This window comes from Athalia rosae, chromosome 1 (assembly GCF_917208135.1).
Source record: "Athalia rosae chromosome 1, iyAthRosa1.1, whole genome shotgun sequence".
Classification (NCBI taxonomy): Eukaryota; Metazoa; Arthropoda; class Insecta; order Hymenoptera; family Athaliidae; genus Athalia; species Athalia rosae.
In genome coordinates, this window is record NC_064026.1 from 23,555,475 (window position 1) to 23,581,689 (window position 26,215).

At 45.9% G+C, this 26,215-nt stretch overlaps 1 protein-coding gene across 1 annotated transcript; it reads left to right on the plus strand.

The window, feature by feature from the left end:
• Positions 1-15,268: 15,268 nt before the first annotated feature.
• LOC105692791 lies at positions 15,269-19,130 on the plus strand. Its single transcript, XM_012412236.3, has 10 exons — positions 15,269-15,582; positions 15,660-16,042; positions 16,114-16,233; positions 16,300-16,503; positions 16,575-16,809; positions 16,885-17,035; positions 17,107-17,359; positions 17,433-17,679; positions 18,211-18,411; positions 18,487-19,130. The coding sequence occupies exons 1-10, from the start codon at positions 15,516-15,518 to the stop codon at positions 18,798-18,800; spliced, it is 2,175 nt and encodes a 724-aa protein (XP_012267659.2). The 5' UTR covers positions 15,269-15,515; the 3' UTR covers positions 18,801-19,130.
• Positions 19,131-26,215: the final 7,085 nt, after the last annotated feature.

A 26,215-nucleotide genomic window follows, 5' to 3' on the forward strand; every position in this document is an offset into this window, starting at 1 on the left:
TCGATCGGAACGTAATCGGAAAACGAATCAGGTGATCGTCCTGCAAATAACTGGAATCACGATCAGACCCTTTTGAAAAGGTCTCTGTACAGTTGACATTCGCATTCGCACCATTGCCATTGAAAAATAGAACGCCGTCAAACGTCCGCCGTGTTGCTAATGATTTTTTTGAAGATCGCTACCGAATATCTCCGGATAAAACGAAAAGTATTTAATTTCCCAAATACGCGCGATTCGCTTGGTTTTCACCTAGGGCGTTCGCACCGTTTCCAGTGTGCTTCGAATTTTACATTGCATAAATATAGGGCCTAAGTAAATGAGGTTCGTTTGAAAATCTACCGCTCAAAAGAGACGTGCCGCCGACACACATCCGGTACACGTAATAACCGGGCGCTTCTCCGCGATATTTTCTCCCCGGCGCGGTATCCGAAGTTGAGCTTTTGCGAGTCAGAAGACACAATGAGACCCGGTGATATCCGCCGTCGGTGCACCGTAGGAGCCGTTTCGAAAACGCCGCGGGGTGCTTCCGCTCGTGGAATGACTTTGCTTCGAGTAGGATGATGAGCTGTAAAATGTTGTTACAGCTATACCCTCGCTGCCGTTACAGATCCCATTATACGGTTCTTTTATTGCTGCACCTCACTAATCTCGATTAATTTACAGATAAAGCACAATTTGTCTGTCATTCCGCCTTTAAATGTAATCATTAATAATGAAGGGCAGGTTGATTAAAGTCGCCTTGTGTCTTTCCTCGGATACAAGCGTGCGAAGGAACGAATCCCAGGGTTGCAACCCGACGTACGTTGGATTTCATTTTTTCCTACTTCGAAAGATCGAATTCGAGAGATTGTTCGCGAGTCAAGTCCGTACGGTGGATCGTTGCGTAGAAAACTCGATTATCTCGCGACATCTTAATTACCGTTCAATTCCGATCATCTGGCCAACTATTGATTAGCAAACTCATCGATGTATGACCGTTAAAAGCGCGTTTCGTAATTATTCAACATTGTTACACCGTACGGACACGTACCGCGTCGATTAAAGCCATCCTCGCTGAAGGATGAGTTGTGCAACTTTCGAAATTAGTTTTGGATATTAAACACGTGACGTGTGAAACTGGCTCTCAAGCTTTTAAGGCTAACGCGTCCGCGACATTAAAGAGTCTACCTCATTATCACCGACAAACTTACCCCCTTTTTGCTACCCCTTTCGCGTTACCGAAACACATATGGGGTAGGTACTCGCATCGTCGCCCGTTAGTAATACGGCGCTTATGCATGAATGATAAATTCTTGGCGTTAACGCGTGATTATTTTCACATAACTTTTTCCACAATTATTCATACACCCGCGAACTCTGTTACCGGTTCGGCACTTCTTTAAACAAAACGTATGAACAAAAATTAACTAAACTGAAACGCGATACACCGTCGTACTCTCGGCTGTAACTCTGCTAACAAACTACATTGTGCGCCCGGCAGTAAAATAGCAAACCGATCGATATCGCGTAAAAGAGACCTCTAATTTCGAGAGCGTCATCGCGAATCTTTTCAATATCGGATACACTCATCTAATATACATAGTTTTCACATCTTTGAGCGTGTAATATATTCATTCGATGTCCGTGTGCAATTTGCGATCCCCTACGGTGGCAAACGTCCAAATGACACTCCGCTGCAGCTGCAACAGAATTTTTTTTCACCCAGATGTAAAAACGGTTGAAACTGTGGTTAAACGCCTCAACTGCGTTCGGTAATTGTTTGAGATGGAAAAAAATACGGCAGCCGCATCATTAGACAGGCGTTAAAGTTCCTCTTCTTCTCATTACCAATTACAACGGGGTTATCACGCGTATTCCGCGTTCGTACCACGTACGTACATGCATCCGTACAACGTTCGCGCGGCATCCGAGCGGCACAAGACGGTCGAGGTGAGAATGGATCTTCGAGCGAGGGAAAGGGTGAGAGTGCGAGTCGGAGATCCGGAAATAAAAGGTAATGCCGCAATTAAAGGCTGGTACTAATTGTGGCAAATGACACGTGAAACTAATTGGGTTTTATCTCGGTAAATTAATCGCCGGTCCATTCGTTGCAACACAACCACCGATGGAACCAACAGCTTTGCGGCTACGCTGCATGGTCGGCGGACAAAACGCCAGTCATTCGACCAGCTCCGTTCGAGTCCGCGTCGTAGTCATCGGCGGGCGAGTTCACAATCGCATCGTGAACTAGGTCGGTGTCGTAAAGAGCACGTGACACACACACGAAGGGAATGTATACATTCCTCTTCTTCTTCTTCTAATTTCTTTCCGTCTATTTTTTTATTCCGTCCTCGGTGCACTCACCTTAGGCGTAGAGAAAAGATGATGGACCGACCGCGACAAAGGGAATCAGTCGTCAGACGAGGCGCGAGTAGAACGACCGCAGCTTTTCATACGTTAAAAGACCTTCAAAGAGTGACAACCAGCTCTTGCTTATCTCCAGAGCGAAGAACCTCCCGCGGTAAAAGCGAACAAACTGCCGGGTCTCTCCTAAAAGGAAAATCCAAGGGCGACGAGGGAACGGTACGGAAATGCAATCGGAAGAGACCGTCCCAACCAATCTACTTGCAATCCGGTCACGTCATCCGGAAGAATTCTCTGGACCACTCTTTCCTTCCCGCCTGTGGTTCTCCGCGGGGGTAATCTCGCCGCATTTATCCAGCGTGCACCCTCCGACTCGGTTTGGCTTCGGTATACGTCGATAATCGAAAACTCTATTCGACCTGTCTGTATTATACTGGAAACTGTTAGGTGCGGACGCAGACTCGTGAGAAAATTCTATTACAACTGTTAGTGTCTCCGCGGTATTATTCTCGGAATATTCCGCCGATCTACGAAACACTCGTCGAGGGTTCGATGTCGTTCCGATTGAGTCAACCGGGACTTCTACGTCGAACGTGTATAATGCACGCATATAATGCGTGTACTCGATAAATAGACAAACATTCGTGAACGGTGAAGTAACAGCGGGAATCTTAGTTGAAACGTGGCATAATGAGCCTACTGTGTTCGACCAGTCATTGGGAAACAATGGCCTCTATGTCGAGAGGATCTCGCTCGAAGTCGAAGATAACTGTTAAGAGCCGATCGATAGAATCCTATTGTGCAGCTTCTTTCTTTCTTGACCGGAGTGACGGCTGTCAGTGAAGTCAGGTTGAGTAGAGAACATGCCTTTACTTAGTCGGGTGGGTGTCAACGTTTCATCTTCTTCCATCGACGTTCATGACTCTCATGTATATTCCGACTGCGCATCTCGTTCTTTCACCTCCGTTTCATCGGCTGTTGTCCGTTGCCTTTTTGAAGATGGCATATCGGGGCGTACCGGCGTTCGTTCATGTTTATACCTGGGTGGTACGACTGTTCATGGTCTGTTTTTTTTTTTTTTTTTTGTCTTTGTTTTTGTTTTTTTTTTGCAACCGATCAAACCTCTTCTCGGAACTCTATGGTATAATTTGAGATCCCCTTATCGCCTACAGCATATACGTTTGAAAATTATACGGCAGAAAAAGAGCGACGAACATTTTCATCTCACGTGACATTCCCACGAGATGTCTACCCGCGCAACGTCGGTTAATAGTATAATAACTATGTGGTGGCACTTTGTGGGATTAATCATGGCGAAGCTAGCTGCAAAAACCAGTTCGACTATGGGACAGAGAAAGAGAGAGACGCTTAGAGTCAATTCGCTTATGGTATCCGTGAATTACCCGATCTTCGATCGGTAGCATGAAGAACAAATACAGACGAAGTTTCGAAGCCGTGAGATTTGACGTTCTAGTTTCGTTGAATATTTTTCAAGTAAATGGGAATGCAGTTGAAAGTTGCTCGATCACAGATTTCTCTTGGTGGGTAAGGTGTTAACACTTTACGATCGAGACCGATGTGTCTTGTCCCTTGGAAAACAACGAATCATACATCGGGGGATTGACGTTTGTACAGCCCCGTAATTGTCACCTCGTTCGGTGTACGTACAGGGCTGACGACGAGATCAGGGTAGCTCTGGGAACGGGATAACCTCGAGGACCTTGGTAAGCTATTGGGCGGCGGAGAGGACGAATACGGATGTCCGAGTGATGGATAACTCGGGCGGAAAAGTGACAGAAGGAAAGAGAAACGAGAGGACATGGGCTCAACGGAGCAGATTACGACGCAATTATGTCGTGCGACCATTATTAGAACATCGCGACCGACACAGGAGAATCTTTGTACATTCGACGCAGGTTCTCGCCTAATTATAACCGGCACATTGCTCGACATTCCTCACTTTACCCCCTCCGGATTACCCGCTGCTGTAGTGCGCTCACTGGGGAATCGAGGGGGCCTCGCATCGGTGATATTTAACGGATGACATCGGCACTGTACACCGATCGTAAAACTGCCGCTGACAAAAGTTGGAACCGATTGAATTTTCGACGTCCCGAAAGTTTTTTCGATTCGGTAATCAATGGTTTTTCTCGCTTATTCGGCTCAACGACCATCGTACCGCAATGCGACCGATAGAATTTGCGAGGTCTACGAGCATAATTATGGCCCTGAATGTTGCGGATGCAATCCGCTCGTGAACGTAGAAATTCCGGAAAGTCCGACGAGGGTAGAACGCATGGTACATAGATTCGCGAGGGATATTTCAATCCACGAGATTAGAATTGGTTGAACGGTGTTAAATCCGTTAAAAGCAGCTATCCTCTGGACCTGGACCACCCCGGCGTTAAAACGATTCCTCATCCTTATCCGCGATGAGATCACTTCTCACGCGTAACGCGGAGAAGCCGAATGAAAATGACAAAGGCGGAAGTTGTGTTCGGTGTTCGTGTGAGCGCACCTTTACCTGCAGCGGCAAGAGCAGCAATACCACTCACTAAAATCCGATTAGCTCATAACTTAGATTTTGATTGGAGCGTACGGGCGTATAGTGCGGTAAACGACCTACCATTACCTATTAGGGAAATAATCCGGGGAGAACAATTATATTCGTAAAACGAAATGTAATAAAATTCCATGACCAAAGTACTTTTTAATTCGACCCATTTATTAAGTCCCCTTTATGTGTATAATTTCTGAGCCCATAAATAACGACAGGAGTAAATGACAGAAACACCGGGTAGACGTTAGACATATTCTTCTGCATCCCTCGTCGGGATGATGACCAAGTAATTACTAGGATAAAATGCTTAAACGCCGGTTGCTAAACCGGGTTAACTGCACCTCTCCACTGGGCTCCCCCCCCCCCCCCCCCCCCCCCCTCTCATACTATTATGGACGGGAAAGTATATCCCGCGTTATACTCTAAGAAAGTCCCACACCTTGAGAAACCTACGATATAATATAGAACAATTCTCTCCGACTCCGGACTCGTTCGAAAATTTTTCAACTCCGACCGTTGAGATCTTGAATTCTTCAGAAGCGAAAGGGATATAATCGGTCACTTCGTAACCATCAATCCAGAACCCGGGGGGTGATTCATTCCTCGGTATAATTCTTCGTTTCAATTCTTTTTCGAGATGCTGAAATTTCGTAGTCTATTCCAATTACCGACGCACGCAAGCTGTCACGAGAACTGAGTTGGGTATAAGACGCGCTGTCGCGATACAACGTTACACACGTTGCCGAATCCACGGGTGTGGGACACGCCATAAATCGTCACGTGGTGGTTCTTGATTCAATTTTTGCGTCGAGCAACTTTCATTAACGGAGTAATTCCGTCCACCGATCGGCCGGCGCACCTTTGAATGAAAAACCAGTTTTATAGGCCTCCGGTGCAGACAACCCTTCGGCGTCCACCGAGCACTAAAAATCCTAGCTATGATATAGTAGAATTGGCGCGCGTGAGGTCCACCGCGTTGAGACAGTTACGAGCTTTGATGAGCTCGGAGTATTCTAATGAAGAAACTGCTACGGGGTAGTTATTACCTTATAGCAGTGGTCGCCCCCTGGAGTGCGACATCGTACCGCCCGCGGGGCTCATTGTCCCCGTTTAGATCGGTCGTTCGGCGTCTGGCATCGCGATGCGGCGCCGTTAGAAAATCGAGCAAAACTGTAAGATCGACGAGGAGTGAAATTCTTCTCATCTGCATAATATAATTGTATCTATTTCACGAACGAGCACACAGTTTCAACCGGTTGCGAATCTACCGTTCAGATTCGGCGGAATATGAAAAATGATCCGAGCTTCTCGCCCCTCGGGGGTGGATATCGAATTCCTCTTTCACCTGTGATAAATCGAACGGCATTTTAGAATTGAGTTCGAACGAATTTGATACGTTGGGCTAGTTCCGATTCTTCCTATAGTTCTCAATAATAAACGACGGCTGGACAACACATAACTTACATCCGAAAAGCACCGTTGGATCTAGTCGATAATTTTCTTCCGCCCGATTTAATCCAACGTCGGTCCGGTCGCTGGGCGTAAGGCGCGAGACGTCCGAACGTCGTTCACGTACGCGTAATAAAATACCCGTGACATACCGATCGTGGATCCCGGGCTCATACATGGGGGCCCGGCTTATAATTTTCGTGCAATTAGAGTCAAACCCCGATCAAGCGACTACGCGTCCTTGGCGCTTCGACCCGCGGCCGATCATTATATGATACCTCGCCAAGACATCGGGGCACCGCCGGTGCGCGCCGCTGAAAATCGTTCGTTCCGTTCTTTTGACAGATGGTTCGGTGGATCGCCAAATTGCCGTTTAACCTTTAGCTCTCGCGACCCAACAGCCCTTCTCACGTTATTACAACGGGCTCACGAAACTACATTGTTTAGATAATTTATTGAAATCGCTGCTGTCCAAGAAGAGCGTATATAATACCCGAAGGCACCTAGACACGTCCGTGAAATATGATCGTGCGAATTACGGATGACGGAGGGCCTGCATCACATTGCGATGGTCCGCGTTAACCGGGGAATCTTCCGGCGCGGGCGTCAGGAATTTCTACTAGCAAACTGGTATCCGCAACTGATGTACGAAACGTCCGGTCGGATACTCTGCAGCCTGCAGTTTCGGTCCGTCGGGAGATGAGAGAGAACAGTTCCAAGGGAAGTGATCTTGTATGAAGTCGTACGGCCGCGAAAGATTAAACGAAAACTTTGGAGAAAAAAACCTCTTCGATGAACTTTATGTTTATCAATTGGGCGCAGCAGCGGATCGATTGAGACCGTTCTAAGATCGTTTCGATTATTGAGGTTCGCATCACCTGCGCGTGTATAATTATCGAAGCGTAATGAGAAAATAGGACGTTCAATGGACATCTCATCTGACGTTCGAAAGAAGATACAGCGTTACACTTATGAAGAATCTATAGTTCATGTAGCCGAAGGGTGACATGGAGGAATTTGAATACATACCTGGATTAAAAATACGATTTTCTAGCAATTAGTTAGGTGAATTTATGAGAAAGTAGGGGGCACTCGATTGGAAGTCGATTATGAATTCCGTCCCTTAATCGCGGGGGTGTTGTAAAGCGAACGGTGATCTGCGTCGGTCTTGACTCGTGTTCCACCTACACCGCACCCCTTGACGGTTCGTGGCGTTCGTTTTCCGTTAACAATTAGTACCAATTATCACAACAGCCCTAGCTCAGCTCTATAATTACGAATAATTGGACGGGAAAAATGCTGACGAAACGCGTCGGCGAGGCGTGCAACAGGCAAAACGCTGAGCAAGTCTTTTGTAGTACAGCACCGGTTCGCTATTGGGGGCTTTGTTGTTTTTCGTAAGCCAGAGGCAAAAATCCCGGACCTCGGTTTTCCCCCTCATTATCACTATGTATATTTCTACCGAATGCCGCAACCGGACCAAACAGTGCGTGGAAACGCTTATGGTTGGGAAACGAAGAAAATTACGACAAGCGAAATGATCCGGCATCGACGAGTACACTAATCCAGAGGTCGAGTGTTAATTTTCACAAGGCTCCATAAACCGAAAGCATCGGACCACGAGCACGAAAAAATTCACCCGCACGCACGTAATAGCAAATTTCGTGTAACGTGAACCGCGAGACAACCACACCGCGTATAAATTTCCTTCCTCGTTTTTGGGGGTTCAGCTTCACTCGAAGCACTCGAAAGGTCAAGGGATTCTTTTGTTCGTACCTTTTCTTCTTCCTCCGTCGAATCGGTAGTGGTGCGTCGAACCGAAGGCGAGTCGCCTTGGATATGTGACGAGAACCCGGCCTGGCGTATGTCTTGAGTGGTTGTAGAAACGTAGCAATTAAGTGCCACAACCCAGGGTATAACTAGTAACAATTAAAATAATACCAGAGTCGCACCCTTGGTAACCTATAACTAGAAATTGCGCTTGGCGAGCTTAGTTTGATGCCTTTAATCCCTGACCACTAATTGCCCGTTATTTTAGGTGACTAATTGTTATTGATTGCTCAGAATCCGACAGATTGTAACCAGAGCGAACGTATACAGGCGATCATTGTCCTCGCGTATCGACAGCCCTTACAGTCGCGGAGCTGGCCTTACAGAGGAAATGATTACCCTTATCAGTCCTTAATTATCGACAACCGAATTCTATATACCCGAAAAGCAAACACCCGTTTCAAGGGCGTCGCGTCTTCGTGGGTGCGATGGGTGCGGGCGTCGTGCCAAGAATGAAAAACATCTTCGGACGAATGAAGTACGTACTCCAAACTTCAAAGAGGACACATCGAAAAGTTTGTCCTTACACGAAGATGCTCGGAATACGACTGAAGACGTTTCGAGAATGTAACCATGTTCTGTCGCCATAAATTTTATATTAACAGTATAAAACAGTCCTGATGGAGGGATATTGAAACTTGATTGAACCTGCGGCAAAAGTCATATGAATTCAGCTCCAATTTAATTATTACTATGATTTCTCTTTTTACAGAACGACAGAGAGAGTCGCCCATATGAGCTCCCTGCAGTTTCCATATTAAAATAGAGTCACTTGAGCCGTCTCACATCAATATAATACTCGACGCACCTTCACGAGCTGTACGATCAGAAGCTGCAGTTTAAAGTCGAGCCATTTCACCCTGTAGCATCCATTTTATTTTATATAATAACTCGCCGGAAGCTACTGCACTGTGAGTATGATAATCAATATGCACTCGTGTACCATCTTCCCAATTATACCGGGTGGCTCACGTTAAACGCCCACATCAAGTATTTCGAAAACCTGCAAGACAGACACGCAGAAAAATTTCAGACGATAGTACGGCGTCGCGGGGAACAGGCGATTTCCGAATCATTTATTTTTTACAAAAAGCACGGCATTCGAGAATACCTGCTGAAATAAAAGCCGATTTTTTCATTTCATTGTTTTGGTTTACGTGTTGGATCTATACATATGTGGGTATCATATGAGGAACCTATATGAACGTGCGATTGTTCATTTTGTACTCAAATGGTTAAGAATCGGTATTTTATGCTCATGAAATCAGGAATCCTATATGTTCGAGTTTAAGGTATCGATTTTGCCGCGTTTCACTTCCATCCAAGGTACGGGGAGAAAGAAGGGAGAAAGTACGGTGGCGTTTTATGAGCTTAGGCGAGGTAGGCGCCTCGTGGAAACTTCGGGACCATTTTGCTTTATTTTTTTGTTACTTCTAAAACGTGCCATCAATTGTATCCAGCGATAAAATGTACGGAACAGGCGAGGTCCAAACGACTTTGGAAGGATTCAAAGGGCTTTGTTCGCGTTGAAGGAGCGACAAATGGCAGGAGTCATTCTTTTAAATTTGGCTCCCTCGCCCCGGGGTTTTACTGGCGGCCATTTTCCTTTGATTTCAAAATTCCGATTTCCTTTTCCGCGCTCTAGGTCGATTTAATGCTATTTTTTATCTTCCTCTCTCCCGCTCTACCGGTAGACTACCTCCGTTCGAATAGATACGCGCATACCTTTATCGCACTCGCGTGCACATCGGAGTTTCAAAAGAAAATCCGCACCCCCCGACCCTTCTTCGTTCGCACACCTCAATATCCGAGTACAATAACGTAGAACAATGACTGAATATCGAAGTCTACTCGTTTCGATATTGAAAAGTTTATCCCTCCGCGTTCGCGATACGTCTGCCGCATTTCCGAGGAGGGGGGAAAAAAATATTGAACTTCTTCCGCCGCCCCCTTTTCTTTCGACGCGCATCACCCCCACGTATCTCATTTGCGACGCTCATTATCCAGGGAGTGATAAATGAATTGGGCGCGACCAGGACCAAAGCGTTGCATGTCCCTCGCCGGGAGGTCCGTCAAACGAGTGCCTGTGGTAAGGTTTTAATTGAGAAGAAAAAGGATAAGGTATCCTTGTAGCGTTACGATATGCGTCGATGCGACCATATCATACGTAGAGGGAGGAAGAGGTTGTCTTCTCACAAGTTTCTTCGGCCGCGTACACCGTCACGATCAACGATATATAGGATCGTAACTAATTAAGTTGCCTTCCGGCGCATGTTGCAGTCGTCGTGACTCCGGACTCGTCACGATGCAACTATATTAACATCGCTGGCACGGTCAACGCCGCGGCGGGACGAACCCTTCGAGTAACACGGCGTGCGTCCCGCGGCGGTTACATTGACACCGAGTATTTCCACACTCGTCGTCGACACCGTTACTGCACATTTACATTTTACGTACACACACACACATTTTACGTTACACCGTCGCGATGATTAAACGTATAACCGCATAAAGATATACGTACATATACCTATACATATATACAGTGAACTCGTCGTCAACCGATAAACGCGCAATGATTTTATCCACTCGCATTAGGAAGTTAAGATGTTGAAGATCGCCGTATGTATCTACTCTACCAGAATTAAAAACACACGGATATTCTGCCCGAGATACGATATTCCAACAAAGACTGTATCGTATACGGAAGAAAAAAAATCAGGGCGATGAGACGAGACGATAAGACAGAAATCCCTTTTTTATTCCTCTTTCTCGACATCTGCTCGATTGTTTTCACTGCACTTCTCTGACGCCTCTATTTATTTTTCCTATACCCGACTAGCAAGAATAAATACACAATACGTGTAGCTTCGCTCGGATGCGGTAGTAGCTTATCTCCGAATGATACATGGACGAGTCGCAGCGTACATCGCAGCGTATACAGAGAGCCTAACGCGGCCTGCGGACAATGGAAAAAATAGCAATAGCAGGGTATAAGTACTTCAGATAAATTAATTGTACGGCTGCAGGGTGCATGTACAAATCTCAAGTGGGCCAGCCAGATTAGAGGGTCGGTTTTTGTTAGATTTGCACAACAATAGGTGGATCAGGGTGGCATGTGTGAACCGGCCCTTCGGCGAACCACGTTTCTGCAGGGGTGAAATTCCCGCGTTTTCGTCCCCGCTCGCGCTAATCCCAGCACTCGCCAATTTGATACATTTCTCTCCTTTTTTTTTTTTTTTTTTTTTACTATTTTGTTTATTTTTCCGTCACATGTTCGCTTTTCTTCTATTTTATCGGATCGGAGCGCGATGAGGTTCGTTCCGAGTTTCGGCTGTACATCCAATACAACGTGTAATTGCCGAGGAAAAGTCCGCAGCTTTGTTGCGTCAGGCGAAAAAATAGATAGGTAATTGGGAGTAAGGCAATTACGATAATCACGATGATCGCCGCACCTAGAGTATATATATGGACAGACGGTTATTCTTCCGTGGATTTACAATTACAACGGGTACACCTGACGCCATAACCACAGAAAATGTTGACCCCCCCCGCACGCTTTTAAAGGTCATCAGATGGAGGATGCACGCGTCGTCGATACTGGTGAAAATTCTAAAATTAGATTGCCACTAAAAATGAAATCGTTCGTTTCACGAGGAACGAAATGGACGGAGACAACAAAGGATTTATAATTGATAGAGTAACATTCCGTCGGGCATATCATCAACTCAGGTACGCGCGAATGATCGCGTAACTTCGTTGTATGGAAACTCTAGAAATTTGCGATGAGAAAACATGAACTCTTCTTCACATTGAAGAATCGCATTATCGCGTGGCAATAAGAGATAATAATAAAATCCGTTCTCGTTATGAACCGAGACGAATCTCTATTGTTGGGTAATCTCGATCCGTTTGAACGCGCAGATTCGCCGAACCCACCCGACTAGCTATTGTGATATGTATGTCGATTGTTAGGTCGATGACGGTCGCTACAAATAATTTACGATCGTAAAAAAAAAAAGCGAAAAATTTAAATAACATTATAATTCGTGTCCCATATTCCACGATCCTACTTCAAATTCAGCTACGAAGGTAAAGCACGCGAGACAAAAGACACGCATGCAAGCACTTTTGGTACATACGTACATTATTCGCTGAAATACGGATGAAAATTCGCTACCTCAATTGGAAAGAAATGACAACATTAGCACCGTATTCGGATTTCCTCAGGGGGAAGCGAAGGATTGAAAATTGTAAGAATAACCGGCGGATCCAGGGATACCACCGACGGACCGAAAGTACATTCGATATCACAGACCACAAGGGTTATTTTGTTCCCGGTACGCTATAGTGGCAGTAAAATTACAACGGCGTTAAGAGCAGCTAACTCGTTATACGTAGGGTACACAGCGCGCAAACGACGTTGACCAACGTTGATGTCTTTTTCGCTGGCTCGGCATGGAGATACGTAGGTAGATAAACCCGGCTAGATGTATACCGAGTGCATATATGTCCGCATAAATACAAAGCACGCGCGTAGTTTATATTAACTGCGTCAAATACGATCCGATCGTTTGTCAAAGGCATAATAGAAACGTTACTTTCATACCATATGTTGCACTGTCCCCGTACACGTTCTGTAGGTATATACGTACAATAAACGCAGCGCTCGTTTAATGGGTGATGACCAGGCAGGCACGCATACCGCACGTATACGTCAGTACGGCGACAAATAGCCGGGGTAATGGTTTGCGGAATAAAGTTGGTTCCAATATACAATGCCAATAATACAGTTTTGCCGAAGGGAGTAGTAGGGGTGATCTGGTGCTGCGGCTGACAGTGGTATACAGACATGGACCTATTCTCGCAGCTAGGTATTATGGACGCGTCGCGTCGGCTGCGTAACCGTTTACTGACAGTTGAAATTTCAGGAACTTTTACACAGCCTCCGTTGTTATTGTTGTATGTCCCTGGTTTCATTGAATTGCGCGAACCGACACGCTGGAAATTATTACCGCCTGTACCAAATTGTCAATGTCTTTTCGGAGTTATTTCCGAAGCTGTCTGCATGAATCTCAAATAATCGGCATACTTCTAACATTGAACTGGAATTGCGGAATGGAAAAAAATTGAAAGGACTGTCGCAATCTTTTAACCGTTTTTGAGAAACTGAAGGTCGTCCGTCTGCCTGGAAGAAAAAATCCCTGATTCGTTTCGAGGACGCTGAGACACTGGTCTAATATTGCTCAAAGGAGAGAACACGATTGCGTTCTCCTCGGATTTACCAGCACGGCGGCGGTATAAGTGAACTCGTGGTCTGGAAGCGCGGTAGGGCAGAAAAAAAAAAAAAAAAAAAAAAAACAGAGAAAAAGAAAAAGCAGAAATTTGGCGAGCCGAAGCCCATTTCGATGTCCCTTGTGGGCAGAACGAGCAGCGCTGCACGGCGAGCGGGTGGGACCGCCAATCCCATTTAAGATTAGACGAAGGCGTCAATTGCGTTACCCGGGGGTTTGTGGGGATCAAAGGCAGATTCCCCGTTTGCGATGCATACGGGCGTAATTGATACGTCTGACGGGGGATTCCAAGTCGGATTGTCAATTACCATAACCTTGTTGCGGACGGGGCCAGTTCGCGGCCACGTCGATTCCGTTTGCCGAATACACCGGGGGATATCAATCTGATTCCGAACGACGGAAAACCGGGAATCCCCATTCTCGGTAGAATCATTGGATTATAATTAACTGGTATTACAGACAGCATGTGATATACCGAAGTGCAGTAGATATGTAATTCCAGTAGCTATATAGGGCGGAGGAAGGAGAGCCCACTTTATATGTACACCAATAATAAGGCGTGTACTGCACAGATATATGCATAGAATACATAAGGGGTCTGGATATGTGCAATTTATACACCGGCATTGGTTTCTATTCCACATTCACTTTTTAGAATGAAGCGAGGAATAATCTTTCAGATCGTTAGTGTGGATTGCACAGGTTTGCTTCGTTAAATGCATCCGATGCGCACTTTATGTGCTTGGACGAACGACCGAATGATAGAATTCATCACTGATAGGAAAATTTGAGCTGCTTTGTAAGGAGACCACTCAAGCAATTGAGTCAACTCCGACATGAACGCTGCAGTTGAGCTGCGTTCTGCAATCGTGGAGAATATTACCTGGTGAAAATCTGTGAACACTTGTCAACACAAAACTGGCCTTGACCTCGATATTCGAAATTGAAATACTTAACGACCGAAAAAAATCTGACTTGTTCGGGACAACCATAATTTCATAGGGATCGTCCTCGTTCTAGCAATCGGCGTACGTTGAAGATACACTCATTTAACAAAATCTCTGTTGCGCTCATCACGCTACACGGATCTCGGACGATTCGGTGTGAACCCAGAAACAATATTTAACCGTAGAACTGAGATTCTCAAATTTTTAAATATTCACGATATGCCACGGAGCAGTGTTGCCGGGTCTGACATTGCAGATGTTTCTAGGAGCAATACTGTGGCCACTTGACCAAATCTAAATCTGGTATAGGCGTGACGAGGTCTGCTTGACGGGATCATTAGTGGTAAAACGTTGAGCAGAATCTCTCGCCCAGATAAAGTCGCAGACTTCTTGAGTCTGCGTATGGCGCCTAAAGGACTTACGGTGTTCGATATACTTATGTCGTTTTCTCGAGCGAAAAAACAAATGCGAATACACTGAAAAGTTGAAGTACAAAAGCAACAGTCTCTTGATTCGCACACCAAGATGGCATACGTACTTACGTACTTATGCTACTACTGAAATACTCCGCGTCCTCGTCACACGCGACAGACTAATTGTAAATATGGTTTGCTTTTCGGTTTTCTTTGGCGTCGATAGATGATACAAAGACCTCGTTTAGCTTCTGCCAACTGAACGCTTCATAACAGTATACGGAATGACATACGCATACTTATCAGCAAATTAACGTAAATTGTCATTGCACCCTACCCACCGCTCAAGAAAATTACTCTGCCGATAGTATAACACCGAGTTCTCTGCAATGTTAAGTCAAAACTACTGCTATCTGCAGTTGCGGCAACCATGCAGAACTGGAACTGATCTGATACCAGGTCGGCCGTTCGAGCCATGCAGTGGTACGGTATCATAGAACAAATTCCACCTTGAATGGAAGGTGACAGAAGTCTTTTCATCACGTAGAGATAAGCGCGATACGAGGCAAGCCGCATCGATTAACGCCGCAGATCAGCGTGATATAAAAGAAATTATCTATACATGTGTCACAGAATTGTGGTCAACTTCAGTAGCAGTTGAGATCACGCCGCGGGAAACATGTTGATCCAACGGATCTTTTTAGCATCGATATGCATAGCGCTCTACTTCTGCAACTTCGCTTCAGGTGAGTAATCAAATCCGTTTTCTTTTCAAAAGGATAAAAGAAATTTTGCAATCGACAACGAATTTTTCTACTTTCAGGTGACGATTTGAAACAGATAAATGGCGTAGTCGGCGATACCGTCAACATACCAATGCCATCTCCGACCAAGGTGGTAAAATGTATCGTACAAACGAATACCGGAGAACAGTTCTCACTGCTTTCGAATCAGAAACCGCAGGAAATTAATCAAAACTTCGTGGGCGGGTTTACTAAAACTTGTTCAATGAAGATATATCCCGCTACAATAGCTCATAATGGCAACTGGACTATACACGCCTACACCGTAAGACCGCCACCCGTTTCCAACGAAACGGAGAAACCGGAAAACGACGAAGAGACGATAGAAACGCAAAACAACGTTGAAACAGAAGAACCAGAATACGATATCACCGTCGCCCACTTCCTAGTCCGCGTTACCCAGGTAAGTGCATGTGAAATAGTAAACGATCAAAGTATACGATGCATCCGATTCAACGATCATGTTCATTTCAGACTAAACTGGTGGACGTATCTCCTGCTCGAACCATCACGGTATTCACTGGGAACTTCATGATTCTCCAAATGGTCAATCGATACGAAAACATAACGCGCTGCGTAGCTACGTTACCAAATGTAAGTGAAAATCTCGTGAATCATATTGAGGATATGATCAATGACCAATGACCCTGACCCATTTAGGGGAACCAATTTAACGTGCTCGAAGCTCCTGGCAACCAACCAAAAACCGATATCATACGCCCATTCGGTCAGTGTGGCGTGATAGTCGAAGCCAACATGGAACACACCGGCTCATGGAGACTGGATGCCTGGATCGGAGAATACGTAAACTTCTTTGGGACTTTCGCCGTTCAAGTTCAACAAATGAACAGTGCTTCCGAAAAGGTGTGTACTCGAGGTTTAGCGTTCGAAAGAACTCCCTAAGTCACGTTTGATCGGCAGCTACTGTATTTCAGCCAACAGTGACCCACCTCCAAATCGGTGAACCAGCCACCATCACGATCGGTCCCAGCCAAGCTACTTCGTGCCGGCTACGAACTCCTTCCGGTGAAGATCTGCCGATAAGTTCCGCAAATTGTCGAGTTGATATTCCCACTGTTACCAGGAAGCACGAAGGCCGCTGGACCGCGACTTACACTCTGTCAGGAAGTGTTCAGCCCATCACGGAAGTGACCGATGTGGAACTATGGGGTATACTGGTTACTTTTAACATCACGGGAAAAATGAAGATTCTTTCATTTTAATCATTGCTCGTATCTTTTTAAGAGGATCGTCCAATGAACGCTACCATCGCGACGATGACCAATGGTGAAGTGAATCTGCTCTGCAGCTTTCGAGCATACAGCGTAGAATTCTGTCAGTTCATACGACCGGATGGAGCGATCATCAATGCCGTCGAAGGAATCGGCAACGATCGGTAAGTCGTCGAAACTTTCATATTGGATCATTGATAATTCTTGGACAGGATCTCATGTACTTTTACAACAGTTACATCCACTATAGCGCGGGTATTCAGTCGTCACGCATGTTGACCCAAGAGTATCACGAATGCGGAATAACAATCCTCAAACCGAACCTCAAGTACGATTACGGAAACTGGAAGTGTCTGATTGGCACTTCTACCGGATTGACCGGTACAATTTTAAGTTTGCCCGGTACTCACACATCCGGCGAAACCGATGAAGTTCAAGCGACAATATTCAAGTCAGATATCCTCGTTCCAAAGGGCCGAAAATACACGGTAATTTCGAATTCTCAGAAAAAAAAAAATAAAAAAAAACCTGAAACTTATACATTAGTACTTTCGACTTTAGATTAGTTGCAAGGCGAATGGAAAGTTAGACTACTGTTGGCTTCGTAGTCCGAACGGTACATCTTACTCCGTTTCTTCGACCGTAATTTCACCCACGACACTCGGATACAAGGGTATGGGATTATCATTGGGAGAGTGCGGTGCCATCATTCCATCCGCTGAAGAAACGGACAACGGTCAATGGAGATGCAACATGGGGATTTCTGGTGGTGATGAACTCACTACGAGGATATCGGTAATTGTCACAGGTTCGTCTGTTCTCCGCATTGCACCACATCATCGTTTTTAGAAATTTCGAGTACATCAATCATTAAATTTAGTCGCTAAGATTTACAACAACTGGCTGAGAAGGCAAATGAAACCGGCCTTTGGTTTTGATCGAAATCGAAGGTTACGGACATTGTGCGTACGTCATGTAGTCCGATGATAGCAACAAACTGCGATAGAAGCTACAATTTTGAAGAGAAATAATCTTCGAGTTTTTAGAACGATTACCTAACCAGACCCATAAGTCCATCAGAGATATTGTTAACGGTGATCAATAACCGATAAAGCACGAGACACGGTACCACCCAGGCACTCTTGAGCGATATATTTTCACTTTCCGATCGTGATAAAGTATATCGAGCTTACTTGCTGATACAAAATATGTACTAATCAATGAACGCATGTGACATCAAGACGTAACGTGGGCGAGGAAAGAAGGGAGCGAAAATTCCTCGATGTCTCATATCTTGATTGTTGAGGTGAATATTGAAAATTTGATTTCTACGTTACAGAATCATTGCTGCACCCCACTAAACGTCAGGTGGAGGTGCTGAACCAGCAAGCACATCTGATATCCTACCTGATCAGTGGATACGGAGAGTCGATCGAATACTGCCGTTGTATACATCCGGACGGATTCGGTGTCCACGAAGGGAAAGGAAAGCAATATCGCTTACTGCGAACCGATGACAGATGTTCCTTGACCATTAACCGTATGCATTTTTCAAACTTAAAGAAAATAACATATCCTTCTCCGACCCACGTTCCGAGACATTTACGATTTACAGCTGTGACGAGAAATTACGACACCGGAAATTGGACCTGCATCGCGAGCCTCACCGCATCTTCGGCAGAGGTTTCGACCACCATCGAAGTTTTGGAACCGGTGATAATTCTATCTCATTCGAGAAAAACTATCGGACATTGGTACATGGGTCTTGGATTGGCTTTAATTTTAGTCGCCGCTACCGTCATCTTTCTGCTTTTGATTCGCTACCAGTTGGAGCGAAGACGGGCAAAGTCAGCCTCACCTTCGATGTACGTAGTGAATGACCTGAGGATGCCTCCCGAACTTAAAACGGGTTTTTGCGGAAGTCGTTGACATAGTTGATCGCAAAATATTTTGAGATATAGCACAGAAGCCGGTGGAACATTAACGCAATAGTCATGTTTGACGAACTTCAAAATGTCACATAATCTTAATTACTTGTATATTGTTATTCGTATTAGTTTTACAATTAATCGCGATCGATATGATTATCGTATAATCTCTTCTTTTACTACTGATTCGATCGCCGTTATCTCCCATCGTTATATCAAATGAACAAGCATTAGCGAAGATAAAAATTGATATCACGTAGAATACGTTAACAAACGTATTTTTCAACCCCGTTCTCCAGACATTAAACAGCGCTATGCAATCTGCATATTACTCGGCACAATTTACATTCTACATTATACCGGATAATAACCAATACATAATATCCTATGTTACCTACGGTTTAGTCAGCAATATGCGGAACGTGTTAACCAATTTAAATTGGGACTGCTGACGCGATATCGAAAAGTATTACCCTAAAATTACAGGGCGATTCGTAGGCAGCCTCATCGAAAATCGAAAAGAAAAAAAATGTCCCTCGTAAACAAGTTGCCGATGATAACGTTCTACCACCCCCAGGTAGCAGGTGGGTAGGTATCTATGTTATTTGACGAATGCTCCGGTACCTTATAAAAAAGCTGCTGATCGAGGGAACGCGAACGGTTTCGAACTCCTCCAACTGCGGACCTTATATCACTTTTTCCCCCTGGCAAGAATCCTCGCCGAAGGGCGGTAGAGATGGATGTCCTCGAAAAGCACGCCCACGCCTCGAGTGCTCCGGTACGATATCAACGTAAGCTCAGAGATTCAACCCGCGTCTGTACGTACGTACGTACGTACGTATACGTTGAACTACGGCCGTTAGACGCGTGCGAATGTGTACGTAGCGCGCGTGCCGTGACGACTGCGATTATGGAGTCTCCGGCGCGTCCGGAGGGTTCACCGAGTCTGAGCGCGACCGAAGCTGTCCGTATGCGGAGGAGCACCCCATTTTTCTAAACGTACCGAGCCCCAGAACCGCTGCAACAACATGATCGAGGGAAACGGGTGCTGTGTGAGAAATTTCCTGCAGGCGATCGGCTCAACCGAGGAAAACCCACGCACGAAACTGACGCCACGTTGCACGCACCTACCATCCAACGAGTCTCCAGGGCGCGTGAAATAAACTGCGGGGAATTATTGGTGTATCGGAAGAGATACTTTCGTTCTCAGCGAAGGTCCTGAATTATTACCCCCCCCCCCCCCCCCCCCCCCCCCCGAAACTCTGGAGCAGCCGCAGGGCGGTGCAAACATCTCGATTACATTGTTCCCTTCTATCCATAGGGGAGATTGGAGAGAAGAGAAAAGAAAAAAAAAAAATTGTCGAAATGAAGGCCGAAAACTTGATTCAATTTATACGCTGCGAATTGCGATTCGCGATCGGAAACGCGGTTGATCGTTTTCAATGATTTCGAAAAATTTTACGAACTTAAACCCGTAGCGCGATTTAACGGAGACATTGAATTGAGAAATATCATCGCCGGTAGGAAATACGAAGACGATCGGTCGAGGGTTCCGTTGAATCGTTTCACCAAAACAAACAGTGGAATTCAATCATTTATAGTATAATGGTAAACTAATTCAACTTACCTCGCCGAGCAGAAAGGGGTGGGACGGGTTGATCCAGCGCTATTCAATGCCTGGAAAAAAAGAGAAGTGAAAATCTGGGTTAAGTGAACTTGGAGGTTCGTCCAGATGCCTCGAACGCAGGCTTTGACGCAGTACGGACCAATTAGGAGCAACGAGGAGCGTGATTTCTCCGCGGTTACCTCGAGACGTAAAGTATATATATATATATATATATATATATATATATACACACATAGCTTTGACTGGGGCAAGTACGAGTGTATAACAGGTATGCGGTATGTTTTAATTATGTGACCTTAAAAATTGTCCTCTGAAAAATATGAAGAGTTGGGAAAATCTAGGTATGTATATCAAGAAAAACTAGTGAACGGGGACGCGTTTAGTGCAGGCGCTATATTGTAGAGCGACGAGAGCTCAATCGACGCGGGAAATTAATTAAAACGATTGGTAAAATTTTCACCACCGGGCGCGGTGGAGGTCTCGCGTAATTCATCGTCATACATCCGGGGCCGCAGCTGATGAGAAAACAGCGAAAAGGTTAAAGGGCGAAGTATCGGAGCCCGACGCACCCCCAATACTTATAATGAGCCAGCGGCAGGCGATTGCTCTCCGGAATACCGCCGTCCCACGGAGATAGGTCGGGTGTCTTTTTGCGGGTGAATTTTCCCCCCAGCATGTGGGGCCGTCTCGCCGGGAGACGCAAGCGCGTGGTCCTCGCACGGTAAATCCCAACTGACATCTTGAGCCCCGGTTAATCCAGCACCTAGATTACTTCTCATTGCTTAGAGAAGAAGAGCGGTATGGAACGTGGTTGTGGGAACGATGACTACTGCCGGGGACGTGGTTGGTCGGAGACGGAGATTGCAAGGTATACGAATGAGACTGCAAGGACGAACGAGGCGGTACGGGGGCGGGCGGAACGGTACCTAGTGGTAAACCTGGGCGAAAGATTGCCGCGGTGCGCTAGTCATTTCGTGGGATTAATATTTAATATCCAGGAAAATGACAGAAGCTTCTCCTTCGGTCCCTCGGTTCTTATGTAGCAACCCTCGCTCTTCCCCTCTGTTGTCTCTCGATTCGTGATGAAAAACGAAGAGCTCCGGTAGTTCGCTGATGCTATCGTTCCTGCCGCTGTGAAACGCACCGGTACATACATGTATATCGCTTCGGTATCAGCTCTCGATTGTTTGTGTTGGATCTCATCACCGAACCATTTCCGACTTGTCAGCGTTCCTAGAGATATACGTAGTTTTCCTCGACAATTTCTCTCCCGAATATCTCAGCGGTAAATATATATTGAACTTTATACGTATATCTGATATATACATACTACAAGTAATTTTGCCTCTCGCAGCGAAACACTGAATCCAGTCTGCCCTCTGTTCTCCTATTAATACGGCTTCGTAGACTTACCGCAACTGCGGACTAACAACTTCTTTCTCCGATGATGAAAAAAAAAAAAAAAACAAAATTGATTCCTACAAGTTCAGATATGTTCAACCAGCGGGCCAGACGTGAAACGAAAAGAAAGCTCAGTGGCACGCACATGTTACCGTCGTTGCTTTCGACGACTCACAGCAACTCATTGAGGGATCCCTGTTAATTGCGTATTCGCAAATCGAACGTTACGGAAGGGGGTTAAGAGATTGAAATTGAAAAATGAGAACCCTCTCGGAATTTTCCATTTTGTGTATCGCTTCTCGAGATCTTCTTACCTCCCCCGGACTCGTAGGATGGGAGAGAGAGGTAGTAACGCGCTATCTCAAACTTGAATGCAATTACGCGAGATAGTGTGTCTTCGTTAGCATACGCGCGCGCGCGCGCGCCGATTGAACCATCCCGGTTACGCTGGGTGAGAGGTGAGGTCGTGGTTACCGAGGGCTGGTTCTCGGCGGGTTCCGTTGTTGGTAGACTTATTTTGTCCGGGAATTAAGGCGAGGCGTGATGCATCGTCCACTGAGTTACGACCAGCCGAAACCTACGGTAATACGTACGCGACCCCGATTCGCGAAAGCAGCGAGCAAAATTGAATTTCTCTACGGATCACGGAGCTCGTTAAGTTCCGTGTACACTGCACACAGACGAAATTCGGTAACCGTACGTAGCACGTGAGGGATCAACCGGCGACGTTTGCGTCGGATCAATTATTGGGATTTTAGTTCCACGTTCAAACTTTCAAAACGTATGGGTACTCGGGTATATATGTATACCGTGGAGTCTCCGTAGTCGGTCAATGCAAAGCGAACTTCAAGAACTCGGATCTACGGTTGCATTCCGCCGTCGGACGAAGTGGCCGCAGCTTCGGATGAGCCTGCACGAAAGACCATTCATGTTCTAGCGGTTTCAATTACCTAATTGAAAGCAACGTCTCCCCAAACACGACCCCCGATAAATTACAACGGCCGCCCTTTTACGCCAGCTATACAGACGTTGTGCGGTGCTCGGCGAACCACCAGCCAATAACTGTTAAGGATTTCCATCTGCTTTGTTCACAGACCAAGTGTATGGGGAGTCACCGCTCGCCGGAACCATGAACGGCAGCTATTCTTACCAACGAAGGCAATAACGCGAACCACTGGGGGTTTCGCTGACGCGTACCCCGCACCTCGAACAGCAATTACACGACGTTAACGCGCCGCGTGCACCTCGTACCGACGAAAATCCATCGGTGGATGAAAGATCGCCAAGTTTCCCACTTGACTCCGAAGAGCCATCCTGTACCGATGAAAATATCGCCAAATCACTTACGGTATATGCGCGACTGATTTTTAAAATAAGATCGTTCACGCTTATCCAACAGGACAGGTAGAACGCACTTCTTTCTATCGATGTGTAGCAATCAAAATTGAGCTAATCCCAACCGGTATAATCGGTTCTACGTAATAACCCGACCTTACCTAAGCTCATTTATAACCACCTAATCTGATAGTTTGGTTATTAAGTTTATGCGCTCTCACTCGCTCGCCCTATTTCCATCCTTGTGGGAACGTCGCCACGAGTTCGTAGTTGTACGCGCGCAGCTGTATATTTATCACGTATATCGAACGGGTGTCGTTGCGTCTCTCTTTTTATTCGACGGGATATATATTGCGCTCTCAAGAGTGATCGTTTCGAGCGTAAACGCAGAAGCTACGAGTGAATCGGATGATTCTTCGGGTCTTGAATTGTTCGGGAAATACTGGAGCCTCCGCAGATGTTCCTGACGCGTTATCGATGTATCCATTACATTCAATACACGTCGAACGCGGAGCGTGGTTTCTGAAAATCCGTACGGGTTACGGATAAATAATGAAATAAGAAGCTCAGCCTACGCCCTAACATCAATTGCTCGACTCGACTTCCCGACAAAAAAAAATCTCGGAACGTCGAGCTGAGATAATCTCTTTCGATTCTTATATCGACGAACGAAACCGGTCAGACTTTTACGCCTCTCCACAATCGGTCGAGGGGTTTTCCACGGAGGTCCTATATTTTCTCCATTTTTTTCATCGACAAAAATTCAACGACCTGGCGTACGAATTCGCGATCAACGAAGACTCGCGACTCTCGACAATCCCGCTGATCAAATTTTATCGTTAAAACTGGGATGTTTGTATTTCCGCGCAATCTGTCTTCCGAGGAGTATCGATTGATTTTATAGTTGAGCTTAGAGAGTGGAAGTAAAGAGGGGTACGTAAGGTGTGCGAACGCTTTCACTTCGAAAGCACCGCGGCGAGAACGCCCGCACAAAACTAACAGTACCATCTGTGCTTAATGCAAAATTCCCATCCTTGCGCGGACCGTTCGAGGCGAGGAAGGCGTTCAAGCGTTGTCCCCGGAGTCGTGAGTTTTCCGAGCGAAGCGTGATCTGCGATGACTATAAAAGCACGGTACCCACGAACGATAAATATTTATGCAACGAACCGTCACATTGAGTTCTCGAACTTCCGATCGAAACTCAGCGGCTCAAGATCGGATCATTTTCCGAGTGCATGACCTGGATCCGAACAAACTCCGTTACGGAATAAAGATGTCGGATTCTAATAGCCGTACATATGCGTACCTCGTACCGTACCTCTACGGAACTGTATTTCATATGAATACCTCCGAAAAACACAGCTGCGGAGGATAGCGATCGATAAACTGCCTACTTTGAACGAGCGCAATTGTTATTAACGAGAAATCGTTGTCTCCCACTGGCATCCGATCTATAATCCCAAGGGCGTTAGCGCAGACACGCGGTGTCGCGTGTGTGACGTGTTATGTCGCCCATATCCTAGACTCGCTGCAGTTGGATAGTTGAGCTAAACCACCCCTCGATTCGTTGACGCAAAACCACCCCGGGAATTACCCGCGCCGCTAACGAGGTACTACTGCAAATTTGTTCCGTTATAGCACGGTGCAGCGATGCACTGGGCGACGTACGTATACGTACGTATACATACGTACGTATACGTGCGGGGCTACGTTGTAAAAGCGAAGTTTCTTTTGATCGAAAATTTTACGACCTCCGACTCTTCGCTGTTCCCGCACTGCGCTCGGGTAAATCGAGGGATTCCATCGATCGTAAATCGGGAGGTAAAGAAGCGTAGAGTCTAAAGAGGAGAAGCCCCAGCTCGTAGTGGAAAGCAAATTTATAGCCGGGCAAAAGGATGCAAAATTTTTCACTTTACGGGAATACGTCGATTTGTTACCGATTGGTATTAGATCAGCTGCCTGTCCGCGCTCACATCTTTCTCCCGAGGACACCGTCAACCCCCCGAAACGGCGTATGTATACGTGTAACGTGGTATGGGATGTATCGTAATCATATCATGATTTACGAGGGAAATCCCCGGATTTTGCGAGAGCCGGAGGAATCCAACGTCGTCGAATGCGAGGACACGAAAAGGAATTATAAGTAGCGGAAGCGCGTCACGCCTCCCCCATCTGTAGGCTGTAGTAGCACTAGGCTGAAGGTTGGCCGCCTCCTTGATCCCTCGTACGGAAAACTGAGGCTCCGAATAATTCAATAACAACATCACCGAGCTACGCCCCCTGAGGACCCCAACTCGTCGGATAAGCCTGCCAGACGACGTGGGGATGAATTAGTCCCCGACCCCCGAGAGGGTTGCCGAGAAATTCAACTAATGCGACTTTAATTAATTACTTCAAGAAATAACTACGCCCGATTGGCGGGGGAACAACGACGACGGGCAATCTGAAACTAGAAGGGGTTAAATTTTGCACCGACGAAAAATTATTAATCATCGCAATAATTATATGGCTGAGAACGCAACAGTTATCATAACACCGGAGGTATATATGTATATAGTTTGAAGCCATAAATTTCTACCACGCCGCGATCCAAATTGAAATTCATTTTTGATCCGTCACTTCGTGCGTCGGGTGAACTCTTTCTTTCTCCGTATTATCGACTCCCTGTTCAATTCTTCGATCCAGCAAGCTTTGTTTCTCTGCGTTAGCGTGCTCGTCGTTGAAAATTTTTTCGATCGCTCATACGATAAAATACTGTTTTAACAAAATATACATGCGATAATCGCTGGCTATTATCCCGACGTCTCGTAGACCGATTATAAGAAGTGCATATATATAAGCGCAAATGGACTGGTAGCGAGCGGTAGCTGTACGCGTAGCTGATATCAACTCGAGTTATTTGAACGGTTGTTTCTTGCTCTGTGCGAATCTGACGTTGCGAAAGAATTTCGAAATGAGCCGGCGTATTCAAAACCGAAGTTTCTCTCGCATCCATCTCTCGAAATGTACGGTAACGGTTAGAACAATGGAAAATTCGCGCTTATTGTTGGCTA

Bases quoted from the DNA above. Each gene is read 5' to 3' on its own strand.
- LOC105692791 (XM_012412236.3), top strand. From the start codon at position 15,516: ATGTTGATCCAACGGATCTTTTTAGCATCGATATGCATAGCGCTCTAC. The intron at 15,583-15,659 runs GTGAGTAATCAA...TTCTACTTTCAG, and splicing joins CTTCTGCAACTTCGCTTCAG to GTGACGATTTGAAACAGATA. The intron at 16,234-16,299 runs GTAAGTGAAAAT...TGACCCATTTAG, and splicing joins GCGTAGCTACGTTACCAAAT to GGGAACCAATTTAACGTGCT.